The 24,005-nt window shown below is 42.4% G+C and overlaps 1 protein-coding gene across 2 annotated transcripts in view; it reads right to left on the bottom strand.

Annotated features, from left to right (window-relative positions):
* The window catches only part of PJA2 (praja ring finger ubiquitin ligase 2), a 72,426-nt gene that overhangs the window by 21,805 nt on the left and 26,616 nt on the right, over positions 1-24,005 (bottom strand). For both annotated transcript variants that reach the window (XM_070742947.1, XM_070742946.1), the window contains 2 exons: positions 21,583-21,768; positions 14,587-14,698 (listed from right to left, as the gene is read on the bottom strand). In XM_070742947.1, the coding sequence (XP_070599048.1) occupies positions 14,587-14,698; positions 21,583-21,768 (298 nt within the window). The remainder of the gene's footprint in view (positions 1-14,586; positions 14,699-21,582; positions 21,769-24,005) is intronic.

Raw genomic sequence — 24,005 nt, 5'->3', positions numbered from 1 at the left:
TTACTTAAAGATATAGAAATCAGTTCCTTCTGATAGATAATCTGACGTAAAACCAAAACAATACCAAAAATATGTACTAATTACTTCATTCCATTAACATTTCAAACTATGTCATTTTCAAGAAATTAGAATGTTTGGAATTCCAAAACCTCTATGCAAACATTTCCTGCAGTGTAATGCATTTTAAGAAATCACTGCTACACATCCACACATAAGTGACTTACTGAACCACAAAAATAAATACAAAGAAAATGCTGCCTACCTCTCAATTTAAGTAATTATCTACATGTGGAATGTAGGCAATCAGAAATTGCAAGTACCGGTAGACGCTGATAAGTCATTTCGGATGAACATGCTTTCTACCTGAATTTGAAAAGATTCAGGTTAGTGAAGGGAGGAGCACAACTTTCTTAAAAATTGTACCCCACACCTAACGACAGAATTGTATTTATGAAATTTTTAAAAATACTTTTCCTTTGGGATTAGCACAACTGAAGGGATCTACCCTACCCCTCCAACTAAATGAAAACTTTCATTTAAATGGACACTGGTTTTGTATCTGCTGGTAAACTATTTTAGGTTGTTTGCTTCAAATTATGACCTCCAATTATTAGGTTTAGCTAGAAGTGTTTTTATTGTCACTACCAGAGTACAGTTACATTAAAAACTATCAAAACTAATAATGTTCATATACAAGGTTCTTCAAACAGTTTCCAATCAATAAAACCTGGAAAGAATATTCAAAGCAAACCTAATATGACTTAATACAGAGAAAAACTCAAAATACAGAAGATGCAGTTGAGGCTTTTGTATTTCACCTTCCTAAGATTTCCTACCATTTGTCACAATTTACATAATTATTTGAAATTTCAAAAATCCATCCAATTCAAGATGTCCAAGTATTACTTTATTAAGCTGGACATGATGCCAAAACAGTTATTTAAATTTACAAGGGCAGTATAACATACAAATGCATCAGCTATGGAAATTTTTCTCATGTCATGAATTGCTGCCTTGGCTTCTTGGTGTTTTTTCCTCAACAAATAACAATTTCTATGTATTTCAGTTAGTGTTAATGATATACAGTTAGGGTATCAAACTCGATCGTGTCACATGATGTATTGCAACATTTTATGTCTTTGCAGAGCCGGGTAAGTTGGACTACTTGTGACGCATCTGGCCCGTGGGCTGTCAGTTTCACACCTCTGATATACAGCATCTTATACCAGTGATGTTGAACCTGTGGCACGCAGAGCCATATCTGCTGGCTCTGCTGGCATGTGAGCCATTGCCCTAGGTCAGGTCCAATGTGTATCTGTGTGCTGGCCAGCTGATTTTTGGCTCGCACAGAGGCTCTGAGAGATCTTCCGGGGTGATGGGGAAAGGCGTTTTTATCCTTCTTCGGCTCCAGAGAAGCCTTTGGAACATGAGCCTATTGGGCCCACCTAAAGTTGGCCTCCAGAGGGCCTCGGGGAGGGGGAGATGTTTTCGCCAGGCATTGAATAATGGTATGAGCACTTGTGTGTGCGCGATAGTGCATGCACATGCTCTTTTGGCACCCAGGGGAGAAAAGATTTTCCATCAATGTCTTATACTTTACTCACTCACCACAAGAGGAACAATCTTATTGTAAAGTTGACTGATTTCATTTAACATATCACAAGCAACTAATGAAATGTGGAAAGTTAGTTAGTAAAGATAGAATAGAATAGAATTCTTTATTGGCCAAGTGTGATTGGGCACACAAGGAATTTGTCTTGGTGTATATGCTCTCAGTGTACATAAAAGAAAAGATACATTTGTCAAGAATCATCAGGTACAACACTTAATGATTGTCATAGGGGTCAAATAAGCAATGATGAAACAATAAATATTAATTAAAATCTCAAGGATATAAGCAACAAGATAGTGCTATTTCATAATTTTACAACAGAACAAACAAGCATAATTATTTTATCTATTTTTCATAGAATAGATTTATAGCAGCATAATAAATAATAAATATAGCAGCATAATATTTTACAATGTACCGTATATAAAAGTTTATTTGACTATATATTTTTATTTTTTAGCTATAACTATAAATAATTTATTGAAAATTTCTTAATAGGGATTCAAATTGCTTAAAGCAGTCTCTTGAAAAATGATAATAATATGTTTTAAATGAGAAAATAATATTTGACTAGCAATACACTGGTATTTGGCAATATGTCGATGGAAGATTTGCAGTAGTTGTCTGGAAGTTGAATCATGGCAACTAAGAAGCTATTTGAATAAGCAGTAAAAAAGGGTGTTGCACTTACCTGATACGCCTCTTCTGATCAGGTGATGGCGGGGGGGGGATTGTGAAGCCATTGATGCTGATCATGGCAAGTTCTTGAAGGTCTAGGTATCACTCAAGTGAGATTGTGCATGCGCCGAATTGCTTTCTAGGCATTTCATCTCTGGCTCCGAATAAATATAAAATGTAAAGAGTTTTCTCCCCCTTAAAAAGACTATAAATCTTCCTTAGAAAAAAATAGGAGATACAGGAATCTGCCGGCATTAAAGAGAATTTGAAGATTTACGATTTCAAGCAAAGACGGAGGTGCCTTCGCTGTAACAAGGAAGTGATAAGTGAGTACAATAAATCTTAAAATGGCGGAGGGAGGGAAAAAAGAAGACGTTTCCAGCTTAGCAAACATTGAAAAAAACCTGGATAAACTGCTGGACATTTGCAGTGGATTTGAACAGAGATTTAATAAAGTTGCGACTAAAATGGAACAGCTGGACTTAGAAGTAAAGCAAATTAAAAAGGAGGGAGATTCCTCTGCTGGAAAGATACTCAAAGTTGAGAAACAAGTGATGGATTACGATGGAAAAATAAGACAAATAAATGATAGAATCGCAAATTTGGAGGACAGACAGAGAAGGAGGAATTTGCGTTTACGGGGGTTCAGAATGGATTCGGCCTCTGATTTAAAGTTAACAGAAGCTGTCTGTGCTTGGTTAAATATACAGACAGGCGTGCATGTCAGCGTGGAGGAGTTGTTGCGAGTTCACTGGGCAGCCCCCAGAAGAGACGGCAGACAGAGAGATGTGATCATCGCTTTCCTCAGTGAAAAAAAAGCAGAGATGATTTATAAAACTTTGAAGACTTCTACGAGCCTTAAACAAGACGGAAATGAGATAAGGGTTCTGAGAGATCTTTCCTGGGAAACCCTGAGAGCGAGAGCTGTGTTGAAACCAATTGCAAGCCGGCTATATCAAAGTGGAACCAGATTTAGCTGGGGCTACCCAGTGGCCATCTTGGTGTTCCAGGACAATAAAATGTACAGAGCACGTTCATTGGAGGAGGGAAAGGCTTTATTGGATCAACTGGAGATTAAGTTTGATGAAACTGGAGCACTAGCATATGAAGGAGAAGAGGCTTTTGACGGTCGGAGTACCCCAGATGAGGAGGAAAGACGAAGGGAAGAGCAGTTGAAGGAGTTAAGCGGGCAGGTGGAGGCCATCAGAAAGGAGCAGAGAAGAACACGGGCGCTGCATGAGAAGAGAGCCAGAAAGTGATGGTGTTTGGTCCCTTGTCTTGTTGTGGGGGGGGGGGGGGAGGAAAAGAATTATTACTATTACTATTATTGTTGTTATTATTATTTTTTTTCTTGGAGATGCCTTGGGATTCCTGTATACCTGTCATTCAGTGGGGGAAGTCTAAGGGGGAGAAAAAGGTGGTTTAAGAATTTAAAATTAAAGAAGGAATTATTTAAAGGAGAAAGGAGGGGGGGGAGAAATTTTCTCTTTAATAAAATTAAAAAGGGTTGAAAGAGCTAGTTGAGTGGGAACGCAATCCAGATAATGTGCCTCATGTATGGGAAAGGTTTTTTCTTGTCTTCTCCCCTCTCAGTAGGGGGAGCACAGGGGGAGGCACGTTGGGGGGGGTAATAGGGGTAAAGAAAGGGGAAAAAAATAAACCAAGGGCAAAACAAGAGGGGAAAAGGGTGATTTTGGTATATTATGACGGAGTGTAAGATAATGGTTTTAAATGTGAATGGTTTGGGATCGGATTTGAAACGTTTTAGGATATTAAGGATAGCTAAGCAATACAAGGTGGATATTATGATTTTGACAGAAACACATAAAAGAAGGGGAGGAAGGGATAACTTGATTAATGATAGAAATTGGAAATGGGTGTTTGAGTCGAGAGGAACACAAAAAAGTCGAGGCACAGCGATTCTGATTCACCAGAGGGTTAATTTTGAAGAGGTGGGAATTCAGAAAGACAGAGAAGGAAGGTGGATATTTGTTAAAGGGAAAATAAATCAAAAGAAGCTGACATTAGCAGCAATTTATGCCCCAAATGTGAAAACAAAACAATTTATAATAAATACAGTACTAAGAAGAAGTTAGACAACTTTAAGGAGGGCTCAACTTTTTTGGCAGGAGATTTTAATATGCAATTAACAAATGGGACTGCAAATAGTAGGATGTTACATTTAAACAGACTTAATATGGTGGATCTACATGCAGATAGTTTAAACAGAGCTACATATTATTCAGCAAGATATCACACATTTAGCTGCATAGACTACATATTAATGAATAGGGGAGGCAATATACAAGTTAAAAAAGTAGACATTAAAAGTATATGGATATCAGATCATGCCCCACTATTGGCAGAATTGGAAATAGGTCAGGAACGAAATCAAAGAATTTGGAGATATAATGCAGTTGTAACTGCTAGGGAACAAGATAAAGAGAAATTGCAAACAGAGTTATCAGAATATTTTAGAATTAATGATGTGGGTGGTATTAAACAATCAATTGTATGGGATGCATGTAAGGCCTTCATGAGTGGACAATGTATATGTATGGAAGCAGATATTAGGAAGAGGTGGGGTAGAGAGAGGGAAAGGAAGATAAGGGAAATAGATTTGATACAAGAGCAGTTAAGATTAACGAAAAGTAGAGATTGGAATAGTTTATTGAAATTGAAAAAGAAACAGTTGATGGTGTATGATGAGATTAAATGGAATAAGATGAGAATGGCGATGCGACAAAAAATACAGAGCTGGGGGACAAGATCAATGCAGCAAATGGCGAGATATCTGAAGAAGAGGAAAGAAAAATCATGTATTTTAGCATTGAGGGACACTAGTGGAGTGGTTAGATATGGTAATGACCAGTTAGAGGAGATAATGAGGAAATATTATGAAGATTTGTATAAAGAGGAGCAAGTGAAGATAGGAGTCCTCAAGGTTGGGAAAATAGTAAGTGAAGAAGATAAACAAATTTTGAATGCAGAAATTACACAAGATGAAATTGCTAGAGTAATTAAAGGGTTAAAACAAGCCAAAGCACCGGGCCCAGATGGGTTTACAGGGGAATTCTATAAAACTTATGTGAATGTGTTGTTGACGCATTTGGGGAAATTGTTTAATAATATATTGTTAAATCGTGATATCCCGCAGACATGGAAGCTTTCAGAAATTGTTACCATTCCGAAGATGGGTCGAGATTTAAGAGAGCCTGGGTCTTACCGTCCGATCAGTTTGGCAAATCAGGATTATAAAATATTTATGAAAATACTGGCAAATAGATTAGAAAATATTTTACCAAAAATAATTGAAGAGGATCAATATGGATTCGTGAAGGGAAGGAAAATAAGTGAACCAATTAGAAATGTAATGAATGTGATGCACCATGCTACCGCTACTAAAAGGAAATTGGGAATTTTGAAATTAGATGTTTATAAAGCGTTCGATAAAGTTAACCATAGTTATTTATATAAATTATGTAATGAATTAAATATGGGGGGAAATTTTTGTGAAACTATAAAAGAGATTTATAAAGGAAATGAAGCATATATAAGAGTGAATGGACAAAGAATGCAGAGTATTAAAATATTAAACGGCACCAAGCAGGGATGCCCTTTGTCTCCAAAATTATTCGTAATAGCAATAGAGATCTTAGCTAATAAGATAAGACAAGATAACACTTGGGCAGGATATAGAATAGGGGAATTAGAAATGAAAATAAATTTATTTGCAGATGACGCAATTATATTGACCCAGACCCCGATGGAGATGATTAAAGGTATAATAAATATTTTACAAGAGTTTAAGCAGGAATCGGAACTGTCGGTTAATATGGAAAAATCAGAGATTATGTGTTTAAATATACAGTGATCCCCCGGTTATTGCGTTCCCGACCATTGCGAACAGGCTAATTTGCGATTTTTGAACCCGGAAGTCAAAACACCATCTGCGCATGCGTGCCCTTTTTTTCTATGGGCACGCATGCGTAGATGGCGCCGGGCAGATCAGCTGCTGGGCGGCTTCCCTAGGTCTTCCCCCTCTTGGCGGGCATCAGCGAGGAGTTTCCCCACCGCCCACGCAAACTCCTCGCTGCTGCCGCTTTGCTCGGGCCACTTCCCAGCTGAGTACTCAGCTGGGAAGCGGCCCGAGCGAACGGCTTGTCCGCAGCCTGCCTGCCCGTGCGCCTGCGGCTCGCCCGCCCTTCTCCCGCCCACGCCGTTCGCTCGGGCCGCTTCCCAGCTGAGTACTCAGCTGGGAAGCGGCCCGAGCGAACGGCTTGTCCGCAGCCTGCCCACGCCGTTCGCTCCCCCTCTTGCTGGCGGGAGGGCGAGAAGCCCTCCCCAGCACCCGCTCGCCCGCCCTTCGCCCGGCCACCCGCCGTTCGCTCGCTGCTCACCCGGGTTCGGGGGGGTGCTGGCAAGCCGCCCATGCCGGCGGCGGCGTTTTAAAACAGCCGCGCGGCTTTCCAATGAGTCCCGAAGACAAACGCGGAAGTTTGACGTTTGTCTTCGGGACTCATTGGAAAGCTGCGCGGCTGTTTTAAAACGTCGCCGCCGGCATGGGCGGCTTCCTAGCAGCCCCCCAAACCCGGGTTGGGGGTCCGGGGGGTGCTGGCAAGCCGCCCATGCCGGCGGCGACGTTTTAAAACAGCCGCGCAGCTTTCCAATGAGTCCCGAAGACAAACGCGGAAGTTTGACGTTTGTCTTCGGGACTCATTGGAAAGCCGTGCGGCTGTTTTAAAACGTCGCCGCCGGCATGGGCGGCTTCCTAGCAGCCCCCCAAACCCGGGTTGGGGGTCCGGGGGGGGGGGTGCTGGCAAGCCGCCCATGCCGGCGGCGACGTTTTAAAACAGGAACCCCAATCTTCGGCTCCTCGCTAGCGCTGCGGGAGTAAAAACACCATCTGCGCATGCGCAGATGGTGTTTTTACTTCCGCAGCGCTACTTCGCGAAAACCCGATCATTGCTAGGGCTCCTGGAACGGAACCCTCGCAATGATCGGGGGATCACTGTAGATCCGAGACAACAGATAGAAATTAGGAAAGAATCAGGGTTGAAATTAGGACTTAAAAAAATAAAATATTTGGGAATTTGGTTATTAAAAAACCCAGTGAAAATTGAAGAGATTAATTATAGATTAATATGGAGGAAAATGTTGAAACAGATGAGGAGCTGGAAAGATAAAAAGCTAAGGAGACTCTCTAAAATAAGAGCTTTAAAAATGATGATAGCTCCCAAGATGATGTACCTATTTCAGGTGCTGTCGGGGGGGCTATCGGTATGTAAGGTTAAAGAGTGGGACAAAAAACTAAATTATTGGATTGAAGAAGACAAGAGACCAAGAATAAGAAAAAAGTGGTTAATTGCGAATGAAAAAGAGGGGGGATGGGGAGTTCCATGTTTGGAGCTGTATAGGGAAGCTTTTCAAATGGAAAGGTTAATGGAGTTGCAATTAGGTGAAAATAAATGGGCGAAATTGGAAAAACAGATAAACGGGATGAACAATAGAGAATTAATTTTTAGGAAGTGGAATAGGAGTGATATAGGTAAATTAATAGGCCCAATGAAAGGGACTATGGAAATTTGGAAAAAATGGCAAGGGAAAATAGGATTATATAAATCTAAACTGTCATCGCTTTATGTAATAAATAGAGAAAACGAAATTAACTTAAATAGGGTTATAGGAGAGTTGAAGGGAAGAGGGATAACTAAGATAGAACAGTTATACGAGAAGGATGGCAGGCCAAGTAGAAATCGTATAGAATGGTGGTTAGGTAAGGGAAGGTGGCTACAAATAAATGCAATATGTAAATATCTAAATGAAAGGGAGAATAAAGAAGTATTATGGCGGGAGGAGACAGGGTTAGAGAAAATAATAAGAGAAAAAAGTGAGGGGATAAAGGCGCAAGCAACTAATATATACAAACTGCTAGTGCAGTCAGATGGGGACACGATTGATGGATTGACTAAATGGTGGCAAAATGAGATATTAGTAGAGGTACAGTGATCCCCCGCTCGTTGCGAGGGTTCCGTTCCAGGACCCCCCGCAACGAGCGGGTTTTCGCGAAGTAGCGCTGCGGAAGTAAAAACACCATCTGCGCATGCGCAGATGGTGTTTTTACTTCCGCAGCGCTAGCGAGGAGCCGAAGATTGGGGGCGGCGCGGCAGTTTTAAAACGTCGCCGCCGGCATGGGGGGCTTCCTAGCAGCCCCCCAAACCCGGGTTGGGGGTCCGGGGGGTGCTGGCAAGCCCCCCATGCCGGCGGCGACGTTTTAAAACAGCCGCGCCGCCCCCAATCTTCGGCTCCTCGCTAGCGGGCAGGCAGGCGGCGGACAAGCCGTTCGCTGGCGCTCGCTCTCGCCGCTTTCCAGCTGAGTCCTGAAGCGAATAATATTTTCCTTCTCATTTCCCTAATTCTTGTATTTTTAATTTTCCTTATATCTTCTACTATATTTTCCATTTCTTGTACAGTGATCCCCCGGTTATTGCGTTCCCGACCATTGCGAACAGGCTAATTTGCGATTTTTGAACCCGGAAGTCAAAACACCATCTGCGCATGCATGCCCTTTTTTCTATGGGCACGCATGCGTAGATGGCGCCGGGCAGATCAGCTGCTGGGCGGCTTCCCTAGGTGTTCCCCCTCTTGGCGGGCATCAGCGAGGAGTTTCCCCACCGCCCACGCAAACTCCTCGCTGCTGCCGCTTCGCTCGGCCGCTTCCCAGCTGAGTACTCAGCTGGGAAGCGGCCCGAGCGAACGGCTTGTCCGCAGCCTGCCTGCCCGCGCACCCGCGGGCCCTTCTCCCGCCCACGCCGTTCGCTCAGCTGGGAAGCGGCCCGAGCGAACGGCTTGTCCGCAGCCTGCCCACGCCGTTCGCTCCCCCTCTTGCTGGCGGGAGGGCGAGAAGAATTCGCTTCAGGACTCAGCTGGAAAGCGGCGAGAGCGAGCGCCAGCGAACGGCTTGTCCGCCGCCTGCCTGCCCGCTAGCGAGGAGCTGAAGATTGGGGGCGGTGCGGCTGTTTTAAAACGTCGCCGCCGGCATGGGAGGCTTGCCAGCACCCCCCGGACCCCCAACCCGGGTTTGGGGGGCTGCTAGGAAGCCGCCCATGCCGGCGGCGACGTTTTAAAACAGCCGCGCCGCTTTCCAATGAGTCCCGAAGACAAACGTCAAACTTCCGCGTTTGTCTTCGGGACTCATTGGAAAGCCGCACGGCTGTTTTAAAACGTCGCCGCCGGCATGGGCGGCTTGCCAGCACCCCCCCGAACCCGGGTGGCCGGGCGAGCAGCGAGCGAACGGCGGGTGGCCGGGCGAAGGGCGGGCGAGCAGGTGCTGGTTAGGGCTTCTCGCCCTCCCGCCAGCAAGAGGGGGAGCGAACGGCGTGGGCAGGCGAGATATTGTGGTTTCTCTATATAAAATAGATATAATATATATCTCTATATCTGTAGTGTGGTAAAGAATAGGAATCAATTTTAATATAAGAAATAGAATGGCTTGTTTTAAATTCAACTGAAATAGAGAATCCATTTACTAACAGGATGACCTACTTTAAAACAATTGAAGTACTGTGCTGGGATAATACTAAGATGGTTTTTAAATATTTTTTACTGCTTAGCTGGGAATATTAAGCATTATACACTGGAATAAAATATTTAATTTAATTTAACTGTACTTGGGAAAAAGGGATTGCAATTATTAAACTGTCATTACTAAAATAGCAAAATCATTTATGTGTATTTACTTATGGATTTAAAATACAGTGATACCTCATCTTATGAACGCCTCTTCTAACGAACTTTTCAAGATACGAACCCGGTGTTTAAGATTTGTTTGCCTCTTCTTCCGAACTATTTTCACCTTACGAACCCAAGCAGCTGCTGCTGGGATGAAGGGGTTTCGAAGAAAGAAAAGGGAGGGGCTGCTTGGAGTAGGAAACATTTTGCAGAGAACAACGTGCTTGCAAAGGAACTGAAAGGGTGTCTTTTTAAGAAAGAAAAGGGAGGAGGGAGGGGCAGCTTGGGGGAGGAAAGATTTTGCAGAGAACAACGTGCTTGCAAAGGAACTGAAAGGGTGTCTTTTTAAGAAAGAAAAGGGAGGGGCGCCCCCTTGCCTTTCTTCCTTCCCACTCACCCTTTAGCCAAGCCTTGCTTCTTCCACCCGCCCCCTTTAGCTGCTCCTCCCTGCCCTCTGTTCGCCTCCCTTCTAAAGTTTGGGATTTTCCTGAAGGATTTGCACGCATTATTTGCTTTTACATTGATTCCTATGGGAAACATTGTTTCATCTTACGAACTTTTCACCTTACGAACCTCCTCCTAGAACCAATTAAGTTTGTATGATGAGGTACCACTGTATTGTGCTTCTTATATATTTCAAAATACGTTTTTACTTAGGAGCAAAAAAAAAAAATGCCAGTTTTTAAATCACTGTATTTGAAAAACCAGGGAAGAATTAGCATGATTTTGAAACAATTGCAAGTCCAGTGCCAGAACATGACAAGTGTCAGAACTTATCAACACTGTCAGCAATTTGCTGCTTGAAATGAACATCTTTGCTGTTAACATGATTGCAAAGGTAATGAAGAAGCATCTTGACAATAAAACTGATCAGAAATGGCATCTGCTTCTTTGACATTTTAAATACTTTGGAAGCTCTTAATATGAACACTTGGAGGCATGTGTGATAGAGTTTTAAAGACCTTTAAACTGTCATTAAGTAGTAGAAAGCAAACATAATGCCAATGCACTCAATAAAAGCTCATGCTTTTAGTTATATTCTGACCATTTTTCTGATGGTTTATAAAAAATGTCCATGTTTAGAATTTATATATTTCAGCATACATACAATCATTTTCAGAAGATACAGATGTGACATTTTTCTATTTATACATATCTGCAGATTCTAAAATTGCAGTTGGAATTCATTCAAATGTCAACATAAGTTGACTTAAAATAAAAATATTTATTGTAAAAAATACAGGAAGCATGGGAAAAGGTTAGCAATTAAATATTCTCACGTCATTCAAGATCTGGTGATAGAATACTAAATACAATTTTGTATTTTACAACGAAAAGAATATTTGCATTTGTTAAAATCAGGGAAGCTTTTATTTAGCCTAAATATGTGGGCACTGAAAGTTTTCAGAGTTGTTCACTTCCATTTGTCCACTAAAACAACACCAACTAGCAGTCAGAAGATACAATAAAAACTCTTTAATCCTACAACATATTGACAGACCCATTCACAGTTGGAAAACAGCATCCTAGACCAAAGTAAATCTAAAAATGGTAGGAAATTCCTGGAAGCTTGGCATTCAAACAAATCAGCACCATATATATATCCTTTTCCAGCAGCCCTTTTCAAACTATCAAGGACAAGGCAGAGGCTGCCAGATCGTTTCGGTGAAATCACATTCACCATCATCATAAAGCCTAAAATTAAATTAAATTAAATTAAAATAAATATAATAAATAAATAAAAGAGACATTAAAAAAAACCTGAGTAGAAAAGAAAAAAGACCAGAACACATCCTCTCCAGCAAACTATACTCAGATAATCAGGGATTAAGACCAGACCACCAATGAAGCAGGAAACAATTATCTAATCAAAGAACTATCAAGGATAAAACTCACAACACTGGCAGAACAAGGTGCTACATATAAACAAGAAGCAAACCCTGTACAGTTTATCGCAGGGGTTAGGTTCCAGGACCCCCCATGATAAACGAAAATCCGCAAAGTAGGATTTTTTTCTCTCTCCCCCCCACACATTGTCCAAGTGTTCCCTCTGCCTCTCTCTCTCTCTCTTGGGGAATCCTTGCAAGGGCGCCCCCGGAGGCTCCGCTCCGCACCCAGCAGCAAAGCGTCACTTTTGCAGGGACAAGGCAGGCGCGCAGCTGAGTTAGCCCCAACCCCCCCGCCAGGACTGGCTAACTCAGCTGCCTGCAAACCTTTAATCCGTTACTGCTACACTCCATTCATTACTGCTGGGTTAGGGGAGAAGGTCCGACTCAGGCAAAAGCGCCACCATCCATGCTCACTTCCGAGTCTTTCAGCAACTGCAATGCACTGCAGCCATGAAAGGTGAACCATGAAGTGGTGAGGGATCACTGTATTCATTAGTACAGACAATATTACTAGTCAGGTAATGAAATGTCTGCCAGCAAGCAACCAAACTATAGAATTCAATCCTGAATTATATGTATTCTCTTCTATTGGAAATAACCTATGCACATAGGTTTCTCTGTTTGCAACAGGAAACCAGATATCCTGATTTATGCTTTTACAGGCTTGCCTGCTGAAGTTAATTCTTCTCCTGGAAAGTGTCGTATCAATGGAATTGCAAGTTACTCACAAGTAAATGTGTGTACTCCAGCACCTTGATTTTGAGACACTTTGTAGATTCTCCTCTTGAGTTTTGGAGGAGGATTCTTGATCAATTAAGATGAGCTCAAATAGCTTACAACAAGCTAGTGAATTTTAATATCCTTGCAACTTTTTATTCCCCTTTAGGTAGAGACCCTTTAAGATTGTGACACAGTCGCTAATTTCATAGATGAGACTATAATGCATCATATTAAATTATCTACCCAGTTATTACAGAACCTCTTGCTAATTGAAACAATTGATAAGCAATCACTTTGAGTTGGCCCTATGTTATAAAGTACAACTGCTCTGCAACTAAAAATAAATGATTATGCAATAGTCTTGTCACTATATTCATATCATTCTTAAATTGCGTATTCCAATAATTCTGGCCACACAATTCCTAATTCATACATCCTCTGGAAGCAAGGAAGAAAGATCTATTTTCCATATCAAAAATATTTGTCCCATTATTTGTAAGCATCCCACTTATCCCCTCTCCCTGTGGCACTGCTACCTGCATCTCTTTCCCTGCACAAAAAATACACCAATTTTGGAAAGAAGCTCACAGCCCAGCTCACAGGCAAAAGGCAACATTCCATATATTTTTTGAAAATGCCTTTCCAGACTACAATTTGAAGGAAATTTTCATTTACTTTTCTCTACAACCTCTGCGACCCCATTTTTTGCACACAAAAAGAATTCCTGATACAGTATGCAAGTGTTTCTGATGTTTTATTTTTTGATGTGTTATCTGGAGTACTGTTTTGTAATAATTCCGCATTTTGTTTTTGCCTGTTTTGCTATATTTTGTTTTTTATATTTTTCATTATTTTGTCAGCTGCCAATAGTCAACAGGAGTTGGACAATTTGAAAATCAAATTAACAAACAAGTAAATAACATTACAATCTTCCTAATTCTGTAACAAAACAAAACTTATTGCCTCTTATTTCAGATCTGATGCATATTCTTTACTCACTTAATTAGACTTATGAAGCACTTACAATTAGATCAAAATGAATGCGGATTCAGAACATAATAGTGCCTGATACTAAGTCCAGCAAATTTGCATACATAATATGAATTGGTTCATTCTCCAGCTGCCTTCTTCAGGTTCACGAAGAAAACACTTTTCAATATTTTGCATAAATAAGTGGTAGTGCACCTGAATAACATCCTAATTCTTTTTCAGATAACCACTCTTGCATGGGACTTGCATTAGAATTGTCTTGATCTTGGAGCAAATATATGAACAGGACTTTTTGGCTGAGTTGGAAAAATATGTATTTAATTTTTCCCAACAGGAGTATTTGTATTACTTGCCTTGTTTATTTTATTCTTTTTCCAACTGAATAAAACTGGCTTGTTTTTTTAAGAAATAAAAAGCTTCTGGCTGCAAAAGTAGCTTTTAGCAGCTGCAAAAATAGCTTTTAGGATGCAAACCACCCAGTACAGGTACACGCATACTGCAAAAATTTGGAGCCCTTTTATAAATTCACAAAGACCTTCAGTCCACATCAGATGATGGACATATTTTTTCTTCAATTTTTAGAATACCTATATAGTTGACTCATAGAACTGCCGGGTGCATCATTATCATTATATTTTGATATATCCCTCTTATTTCCCTACAAAAAAAAATTGCTGTGAGGTAGGTCGAGATGAGAGAGTGACTGGTCCAAAGTTACCCAGCCAGTTTTAATGTGCTCCACCCCTCACATGCGCACATAGTCCATGCATGTGCCCTTCCCTCATATGCATCCCTCTTCCACTCATTTATATGGTAATTGTGGTACAGTGATTACATAAAAAGATATATTGCATTATTTTTAGATATATTACATACATTTTAAAAAATCTAAATCCATAGTGGAAGTTAATGATAAACAGACTTAATCCAGGCTTTTTTCTCACCTTATCTAATCTTAAAACCTACCTCCATAGCCTGTGCCAATCGTTCTTCCAAGGCCATATAAGTAAGGAACTGAGGATCCACATACGATATTGCTTGAGCAACCCCAAGACCATCCCCAAATTCATCAAGCAGCCTACAGGAAAATATAATGTTATTCTTTAATTTCTAAGTGGAGGTGAAAACATGTGCAATGATGCTTAAAAATTTGTTTCTGAATAAATATGACCTTACATTATTAATTTCTACATGGTGAAAAAATACAGTTTCTGCTATTTCATATTTAGATATGAAAATAAATAGAATAGGCGTTGATTGCTTACCTGAACGCCTCTTCTCGTACGGTGAGCGGGTACAGCAGTCACATGGGTTGCTCATGTCCAATCCGGTGGAACTGAGCCTAGTGTTAAAAAAGCTTGCTGGATCCGCCCCTTCCCCAGAATTCGCGAATCCATAGACTAGGCTCAGCTGTGAAGCTCTGTAGTGTTCAACTCTCATTGTTAGAGGAAGAAAGGTTATAGGAAGGTAAAGAAGACACATACAAGGGCGGGAAGTGACTGCTGTACCCGCTCACCGTACGAGAAGAGGCGTTCAGGTAAGCAATCAACGCCTATTCTCCGTACTGAAGGAGCGGGTCCAGCAGTCACATGGGACATACCCAATAGATGGTCCCTAGGGTGGGATTAGATTGCTATCGTGAGAGATAACGGATTGGAGTACCCTTCTGCCGAAGGCAGCGTCCGCTGAAGCATAAGAGTCAATCTTGTAGTGCCTGATGAAGGAATTTGGCGAGGCCCAAGTGGCTGCTTTGCAGACCTCCTCCAACGGGGCTTGAGTCGCCCAAGCGGCCGAGGTGGCTGCGCTCCTGGTGGAATGCGCTGTAATGTTCTTTGGAACTGAAAGGGAGGCCGACTCGTAGGCCTTAGATATAGTCCCTCTGATCCAACGGCCAATCACTGTTGAAGACACTTTGGTACCCATGACTCTGGGGTGATAGGCTATAAAAAGTGCTTCTGACCTCCGAAAGGGTCCTGTGCGTTGGATATAGATCCTCAGCGCTCTGATGAGATCCAGGGTGTGCCATCTAATTGCCAAGGGATGGTCCCGTTGGAGACAGAAGGAAGGTAAGACAATATCCTGGGTTCTGTGGAACATGGAACTGACCTTGGGTAAGAAGGTGGGGTCCAGTCGCAAGACTACCTTGTCCTGATGAAATTGGCAGAGGTCCTGCCTGATTGAGAGGGCAGCCAGCTCCGAAATGCGTCGGGCAGAGGTAATAGCCACCAGGAATGCTACTTTAAAGGATAGGTACCTGAGGGACGCCGATTTTAGGGGTTCGTATGGTGCCTGCGTGAGGGAATGGAGAACCCGTGGCAAATCCCAGGATGGATACCTGTGGACCTTGGAAGGTCTGAGGTTGGCTATACCCTTGAGGAATTCCTGAACTTCTGGAAGGGAACGGAGAGGCTGTCTGCGGGGCCCTGCTAGGACAGAGGAAATGGCCGCCAGATGACGCCGGAGGGTGCTGGTGGAAAGTCCTTGATGGAAACCTTGCATAAGGAAGGAAATGATCCTGTGTATGGGGATGCACAGGGGAGAGAGGCCTTCCTGTAGACACCACTGGTGAAACTTGGACCACGTATGGTCGTAGATTCGATTGGTCGAACCCCTTCTGGCCTTTAAAATGACCTCCACTGTATCGGGGTCGTGGCCACGCAGTTCTAAGTCTCTCCTGATAACAGCCAGGCGGTGAGGTGGAACCACTCCGGGTCTGGATGGAATGAGGCCCCCTGCCGCAGCATATCCCCCGAAACGGGGAGTCGCCAAGGGTCCTGGACGGACAACTGTTGGAGATCCGCGAACCAGGGCCGGCGGGGCCAATGAGGGGCGATTAGGATTACTCGGGCCCTCTCGGTGAGGACCTTGTGAATCACGTCCGGGAGAATTGGAATTGGAGGGAATGCGTAAAGTAGGCCTGGAGGCCATGGGCTCCGGAGGGCATTGATTGCTTCCGCTCCCGGGGATGGAAATCTGGAAAAAAAGCGAGGAAGTTGGGCGTTCGCATTGGTCGCGAAGAGATCCAGAACTGGTAGGCCGAATCTGAGGCTGATTTGATGGAACAGGTCTTGATGGAGATTCCACTCTCCTGGGTCTATCGTTGCTCGAGATAGCCAATCCGCCTGGACGTTGAGGCTCCCCGAGATGTGGTCGGCTAGGAGCGACCGAAGATGTTTTTCCGCCCAAAGGCCTAACTTGAGGGCCTCCCTCATGAGGGCCTTGGATCTCGTGCCCCCCTGTCTGCAGATATGGCTTTTTGTGGCAATGTTGTCGGTGAGAATGAGAACGTGCCAGTTGGGAATGCGAGGAGAGAAATGCTTCAGAGCCAGGGATACGGCTCTTAACTCTAGCCAATTGATTGGCTTGGAAGCTTCCTCCGGGGACCACGTGCCCTGGGCTATCATCCCCTGGGCGTGGGCGCCCCATCCCGATAGACTGGCATCTGTGGTGATGACAAATTGATCCGGGCACCTGAACGGGGACCCTTTGTCCATGGCCGGAGACTTCCACCACTTGAAGGATCTGCGAACAATTGGTGGGATGACAATGCGACGACTTGAGTTGCTGTGCCCCGATCTCTGAAAGGGTAATAGGAGCCACTGTAGTTCCCTAGCATGAAGGCGAGCCCAAGGAATGATGCCTATGCATGACACCATCTTCCCCAAAAGGGAAGACAGGGTTACTATGGAAACTGAAGGTTGAGATAAAATGCATGAAATTAACTCCCCTATACTGATTTTTCTCTCAGGAGAGAGAAAGACCTGGGAGGATTCTGAATTAATAACGGATCCCAGGTGTAAAATGGATGTGGAAGGTTGGAGATGACTTTTGTCAAAGTTGATGGAAAATCCATGGTCCTGAAGAACTGACATGGTGACAGAAAGGTCTGTTTTCACTTTCTCTAGGGAGTTCCCATGAATCAAAATATCATCAAGGTAACATAAAATGTGGATGGGAGACGCCCGGATATAGGCCGCCAGGGACCCCAAGAGCTTTGTAAAGACCCGAGGGGCCGAGGAAAGGCCAAATGGCATCGCCCTATACTGGAAATGCCTGCCCTGAAAGGAGAAACGTAAAAATTTTCTGTGGCATTTGGCTATAGGAATATGGAGGTAGGCCTCAGTGAGGTCTAAAGAGACCATTAAATCTCCCGGGTGGATGGCGGCCAAAATGGATGATAAGGAGTGCATCTTAAACTTCCTATATTTGATGAATAGGTTCAGCTTCTTTAAATCCAAAATAGCTCTCCAACCTCCGGAGGATTTTGGAACCATAAATAGGATGGAATAAAAACCTAGACCCTTCTGACCGGGGGGAACCGGTTGAATGGCTCTGATGGACAATAAGTGGGAAATGGCCTCCTCCATACGGTTACAATCTGAGGAGGACCTGGGAGAAGGGCAGGAAATAAAACGTTTCGGGGGGGGAGAAGTAAATTCTAAAAGAAGGCCTGTTTGAACAGTGTCAATGACCCAGGGGTCCTTGGAGGTGAGACGCCAATTAGAGGCGAAATGGGCTAGGCGACCACCTATGGGAATCGAGGAAAAACTACCATCTAGGTTTTTTTGAAGCCCTGTTAGAGGACGCTCCCCTTTGGAAGCGAAAACCTCTGCCCCTGGAGTTCCTACCTTGGGAACGAAAGCGGGGGGAATACTGACCTGGAGATCTCTGATAGGAAGCCGCTTGATCTTGCTGACGCCCTGGGCGACGAAAGGACTGCGTTTTGGTAGCCTTTTTGGTGGTTGGACCCAATACTTTCTTCTTGTCCGTGGTTTCCGTGAGGAGTGGATCCAGAAGATCCCCGAAAAGAAGGTCGCGCTTTAAGGGTCCCAGAGATAACTGCCACTTCTGACGTACTCCTGCTTGCCAAGGGCGAAGCCATAGGAGTCTTCTTGCCGTTGTAGAAGCTGCAATAGACTTAGCAGAAAATCTAGTAGATTGTAAAGTGGCATCAGCCACGTACTGAGCAGCTGCAAAGACCTTGTTGAAGTCTTGTTGACCTCTCAAGTCATCGGGAGGAATATGCTGTTGAAGTTGGCGAAGCCACAGAAGCATGGCTCTGGAGAAAAAGGAAGCCGCTGCAGAACTTTTAATGGCCCAGGAATCTGCGGTGAATCCTCTTTTGAGCATCTGTTCAATCCGCTTGTCCTCTGGGCGGAGGACTTCCTCTGCTTCGCCTGGCACAGCAGCCGCCGAGTGAAGGATCTTGACAGGTTCATCCGGTTTAGGAAAGGATAGGAGCTCCTCATAGGAAGAGGAGAGTTTGTACAACTTTTTGTCCTTGGTTGTGGGATTAAGCCCAGAGGCTGGAAAATCCCACTGCTTAAGTAAGGCATCTTTAAACAATTTAGGCATAGGAATTACCTCGTTATCCTCCTGTTCCTCTGTGAAGTAAGGCAAATTCTCCTCCGGGGGATCAGTGGATGTGGAGGCCTGTTTCTCCTGGGCCGCCAATCCCGTAGCAATTCTAGCTTTGAGGAGGAGAGATTTGAACAATTGAGAGGGAAAAATAGTAATTGGAGAAGGAACCTTTATTTGGGATTCCTCATCCTCTGAGAGGCCTTGAAAGGGATCCTCATCCTCCTCCATATCCTCATATTCGTCCTGAGAGGAATCTGATTCATCCTGAATAGGAGCTCTAACCGTTGGGGAAGAACCCAAGGGGCGGGAGGGACGAGGAGGTGGAGGAGGTAAGGGAAGCGCATTGATGGTAGAGAGTTTAGCATCAATGGCCTTGGATAACACAGAAAAAATAGATTGGAATTCAGGAGGTAAACTAGAAATATCAGCAGGAATGGCAGAAGAATCCCTGAAGGCCTGGGAGGATCCTGGCTGGGGGGAATCTTCAATAATATCTGGTTCCTCTGGACCTACTCCCCATAGGTTAGGTTGGGGTCTGTCTAGGTTTGGCTCATCCAGAGATAACACAGTGACCCCAGAAGAAGGCAGATTAGAAGCCTCTGGGGGGTCATGACTACTGAGTACTTGGGCCTGTACTTTCAAACGCTTTGCTGATTTGTCATGGATTTTTTGTAGGGCTAGGTCCCTTCTCTTCTCAGCCCTGGTGACTTTGGTCGAGGGGCGGGCCCCTGAAGAAGAGGAGGTCGAGGCCTGGGGGATACTGGTAATCTCATCGCCTGTAGGCCTGGCCTCTCTGGGACCTTGAGTGGTGCCTCTCTTGGGAAAAGTAGCCATAGTCTGACAATTAACAGAAGACAAGGCTGAGCCAAATAACTGAATAATTAGGGAGAAGAATTTCAAAGACTTCCCAAGAGGAATGGATCCTGCTCCGAGGCCTCGGAGCTGCTGAGACTTGAGGGCAATCTGGGCAAACCCAGAGTTCGTGTCCCCAAATACAGCGTGGCCAGCCTCCCTAAACTTTAATTAAAGTAACCAAGGCACTCTGGTTGGAGGCTTAGCCGGTGGAGAATTAAGCCTGAGCGTCCCAAAGCCCACTCCGGGATCCAAGCGGTGGACTGAGGCCTACGCGGCTGGCAGAAGGCCAACACGAGAGGCCTAAATTAAAAAAGGGCGCGAAGGCCTTCGCGCCGAAAAATCGCTCCGTAATAGAATTCTTAAAGGGGAAGCGATCGACTAAGTCCAGGAGACTAGAAACAAGCGTCTCACTCCGCAGGAGGTATTTCTTAAGCCCTTTAACAATAGTACTATAAATAAATCAATGAAGCAATACTTGCACCAAGACCTCCAGGCCAAAGGATTAAAGGAATCCACAAGCGGCAGCGGGGATCGTAAACGGCAAAACAGCCGGGGGGAAACGAAACCGCAACTTCTCCCAAGGAAAAAAGCCGAGCCACAAACGGCTGGCGCTATTAGTGCAAGTAAACAAATAAGGATAAACAATTCTTACTACTTTTGAAGGAAAGATCGAAGGGAAGGTGTTAGAATGTTGAACGAGCTATCACAATACAACCGCAGGATATGCGAACTGAGCGAATTCTGGGGAAGGGGCGGATCCAGCAAGCTTTTTTAACACTAGGCTCAGTTCCACCGGATTGGACATGAGCAACCCATGTGACTGCTGGACCCGCTCCTTCAGTACGGAGAATGTAAACAATAGGAGATTAGCTGTTTAATTAGACTTTCTAGTATTTCAGGACAATAGTGAACTAAGTGACAAACTGAACACAGCCTTGCCATGAAATCACATTTATACCCATGTGAGATGAAATCCAACATATGAGATCAGTTCTTGAGACATGAATGACAGAAAGACACAGCAAAAGAATGTTTTCTTATTTTGTCTCTCCTACCTCTTCCAGCCTTCTAATTTTCTAACTCTTTCAATTTACTCAGATCTTTCTCAAACCATTAAGCATTTGATCTATGTAAAACTTGATTCCATGGAGGACTGCATCAGGGTTGTTTGTCCACAAGTGGGCAGGGTGGAGGGGCCGGGGAGTTATGGCCAGTTTGATGTCACTCCTGTTGGGGGCACCTGTGGTGGCCCAAGTGCTCTGCTAGCGAAAATGGTCTTCCAAGCTCCATTTTTGGCTACCATGGCCTCCTGCATCCTCTGCCAGTGAAAATGGCCCTCCCAAGCTCTGTTTTCACAGGAAGAGGGTTGAAGGAGGCCGTGGAAGCCAAAAACAGAGCATGGGAGCCTGTTTCGCTGGCAGAAGCACCACAGGCCAGTCCTTTGCTGTTTCCAGCACGGCCCCGTGGTCCAGATCTAAGTACTCCACAGACCCCCGGGCCCTGAGTTTGACACTGGTGTAAAGGATGACAATCAGAGAGCGGGTGGCAACTACTATTAAGTCCAGTGTGGTTTAGATGCCTACCATTGTTGTATATTTCTGATATGACATTAACAAGAAGCTCTTACACTTATCACGGACCAAGGGTTTCATTGTGCAATTCTATTTCAAATAAAATATAAAACTATGTTCCCAATCACCATTTACCTAGGTCAAAGTACCGAAGATAGCAGAAGAGTCTACCAACCTCCATTCAACATCTAGGTCTTCACTCATACTGGAATCATCTTCTAGATTGTTGTTCCCATCTAACATAAAAAACCCAGGATGTACAAAATGGCTAGCTTGATCATTTTCTTCATCACTGCTACTTTCGATTTCTTCATGATATTGCAACCAAGGAATCTCTCCATCCTCTAGAGAAGTCTGTTCCCTTTATATAAAAATGAGAAAAGCTATACAAAATATAGCAAATACGAAATTTAAACTACATGTAAGTAAATAGTATAGAAAGTACAGAATCCTTTATTTATGCTGAGTGCTAAGCCAAATACCTGCAATCTATTTTCAACAGACATCACTTTAAAAATAATAGCAGAGTTCAAGAGCATAGCTAAAATGTGATGCTTTATGAACTATATTTATATGTGACATGTATATATATTTTATCTTAAGATACATAACAGCATATAGCACAGCAATAAAATGTTTATTATGTATTTTTTTAACAAAAAATAAACAGATATTGTTTTTGCTTTGATATAAAGAGAATGCAAGACAGTAATTTTATTTTGGTGGGGATTGAAGAAAGAAATACATTTTACTTCTATGGCTGGCCATCTCAGATACCTAACTCTGGACAAGTAGTTCACAATTTACTTATGAAACTCTGGGTTTCCTGCCTAAGCAGGAGTTTGGACTAGAGAACTTCCAAGCTCCCTTCCAACTCTGTTATTCTATTCTAAGACATCTATCTTTTTAGGTACTGGTAGTTAAATTAGGCCAATACAAAACATAGAAATCAAAAAGAAATCAAATTAAAGAAGTCATAAATGCTGTGAATATTGTTAAGAACTGGATGTCTGATTAAATTCTAGATCTGTCTTGCTGATAACTTTTTATTTCAGAAAGAAATATGAAACAATGGTGCATTAGATTTTAGGTTAGAGATATATTGGTTATAATTACCTGGATAGAAATTCAAAAGAAAATAATTCAACACAGATGGAAGAGTTTAAGAAATAGTATTGGATAATACATCCACTTAAATCTGAAAAAATTGGAAACTTCTATGGCTGCATAATGAACTGAAATTTTAAAATAATATATAGAAGAAGTATGCACATAGAACTAAGTCTTGAGTGTGACAGAACAACCTGAATTTTTATGTACAGTACCAGAAGCTCAAACACAGCTGAAGCCTGCAGAAAAATATTAAAAATGGACAAAACGAAAGAAAACAAGGATTAAGTAGATTTGCTGCTTGAGAAAGTGAAACATCAATTTGTAAGCAAAAGGCTGAAATTATCATTTTCTATTTTATAAGATAAAACCTTTTACTAGCTATTGTAGTATTCACATATTTCTGATCCTTTTGAATGATATTTGTGTAAATATGATCTAAAATCTGTTTTCCACAAAAGTCCTAAAGTTAAATAAATAAAACTTATTTATACAAATGATTGAAAAATTATACATGTTCATTCATTTCTTAAGAAAATGATCCAAACCTAAGACTAAAAATCTTTAATCAATTTGAGATTTTATTTTGATAAATCTCCAGGTTTTTCCTATTTTTGTATTGATAAAATTAAATAATCTGTATTATTATTGCAAATATGCCTTTGCACTATGCCCAAATATTGTAAGCAAGAGAATAACATTGAAAATAAGATCAGTATTTTTCAACTGTTTTTAGATTTTAGCATTTTGGATAAAGAGTCTTTATTTCTCTGGTAGGAAGTATGCAATCCAACCTACTGTATATAGACAAAGATCATGTGATCCCAATGAAATTTCTCCTACAAAGGTTCACATCATATAAATGCTTTTTATGTGTTCCCATAAATGAATCTTTATATTTGCTCTATTCATAAAGATATATATTCTTTAAGAGTAGCAAACATTAAATCATTAAGAGAAATGTGACTTTAGTGACACCACACTACTATATGATTAAAGTCTTGTCAGTTATAGGCAGCTGTAAGCAGGCTAATTAAGATAACATAAATGACTTATTAACTTGTATTTAGCACTTTTTAAGGAAGTGCAGCTGAGAAAAGCATCTCAGAAAGAGACTGTTTAGGCAATCACTTCACTCTGTGAGGGGAAGATAAAAAAAATGGGTCAGGAACAAAAGACCAATGTCAGTTGACTGTAATGGCAAATACATGATGGAAAGAAAAAGATGTTGCAAAGGTAATAAATGTGAGCACTGATTGCAGAGTGCATTTTCATTTTTAAAACTCTAAATATTTGCTGAGAAAGTTGCTAAGCGAGGTCTTCATAGAATATTGTGATATTTCAGAATGCATGTGAAGCAATTTCCTTTGTTTTACCCAAAACAAGAATGCAGGTTTCTCCCTTTTTTTATTTATTTTCTAAAGTGTTTAAATGCTTTAAAATACTGTGCTGCTTGCTATTTTGGCATTTATGACAGTAATACTAATG

This window comes from Erythrolamprus reginae, chromosome 2 (assembly GCF_031021105.1).
Source record: "Erythrolamprus reginae isolate rEryReg1 chromosome 2, rEryReg1.hap1, whole genome shotgun sequence".
NCBI lineage: Eukaryota > Metazoa > Chordata > Lepidosauria > Squamata > Dipsadidae > Erythrolamprus > Erythrolamprus reginae.
This window is presented reverse-complemented; position numbering and strand designations above follow the sequence as displayed.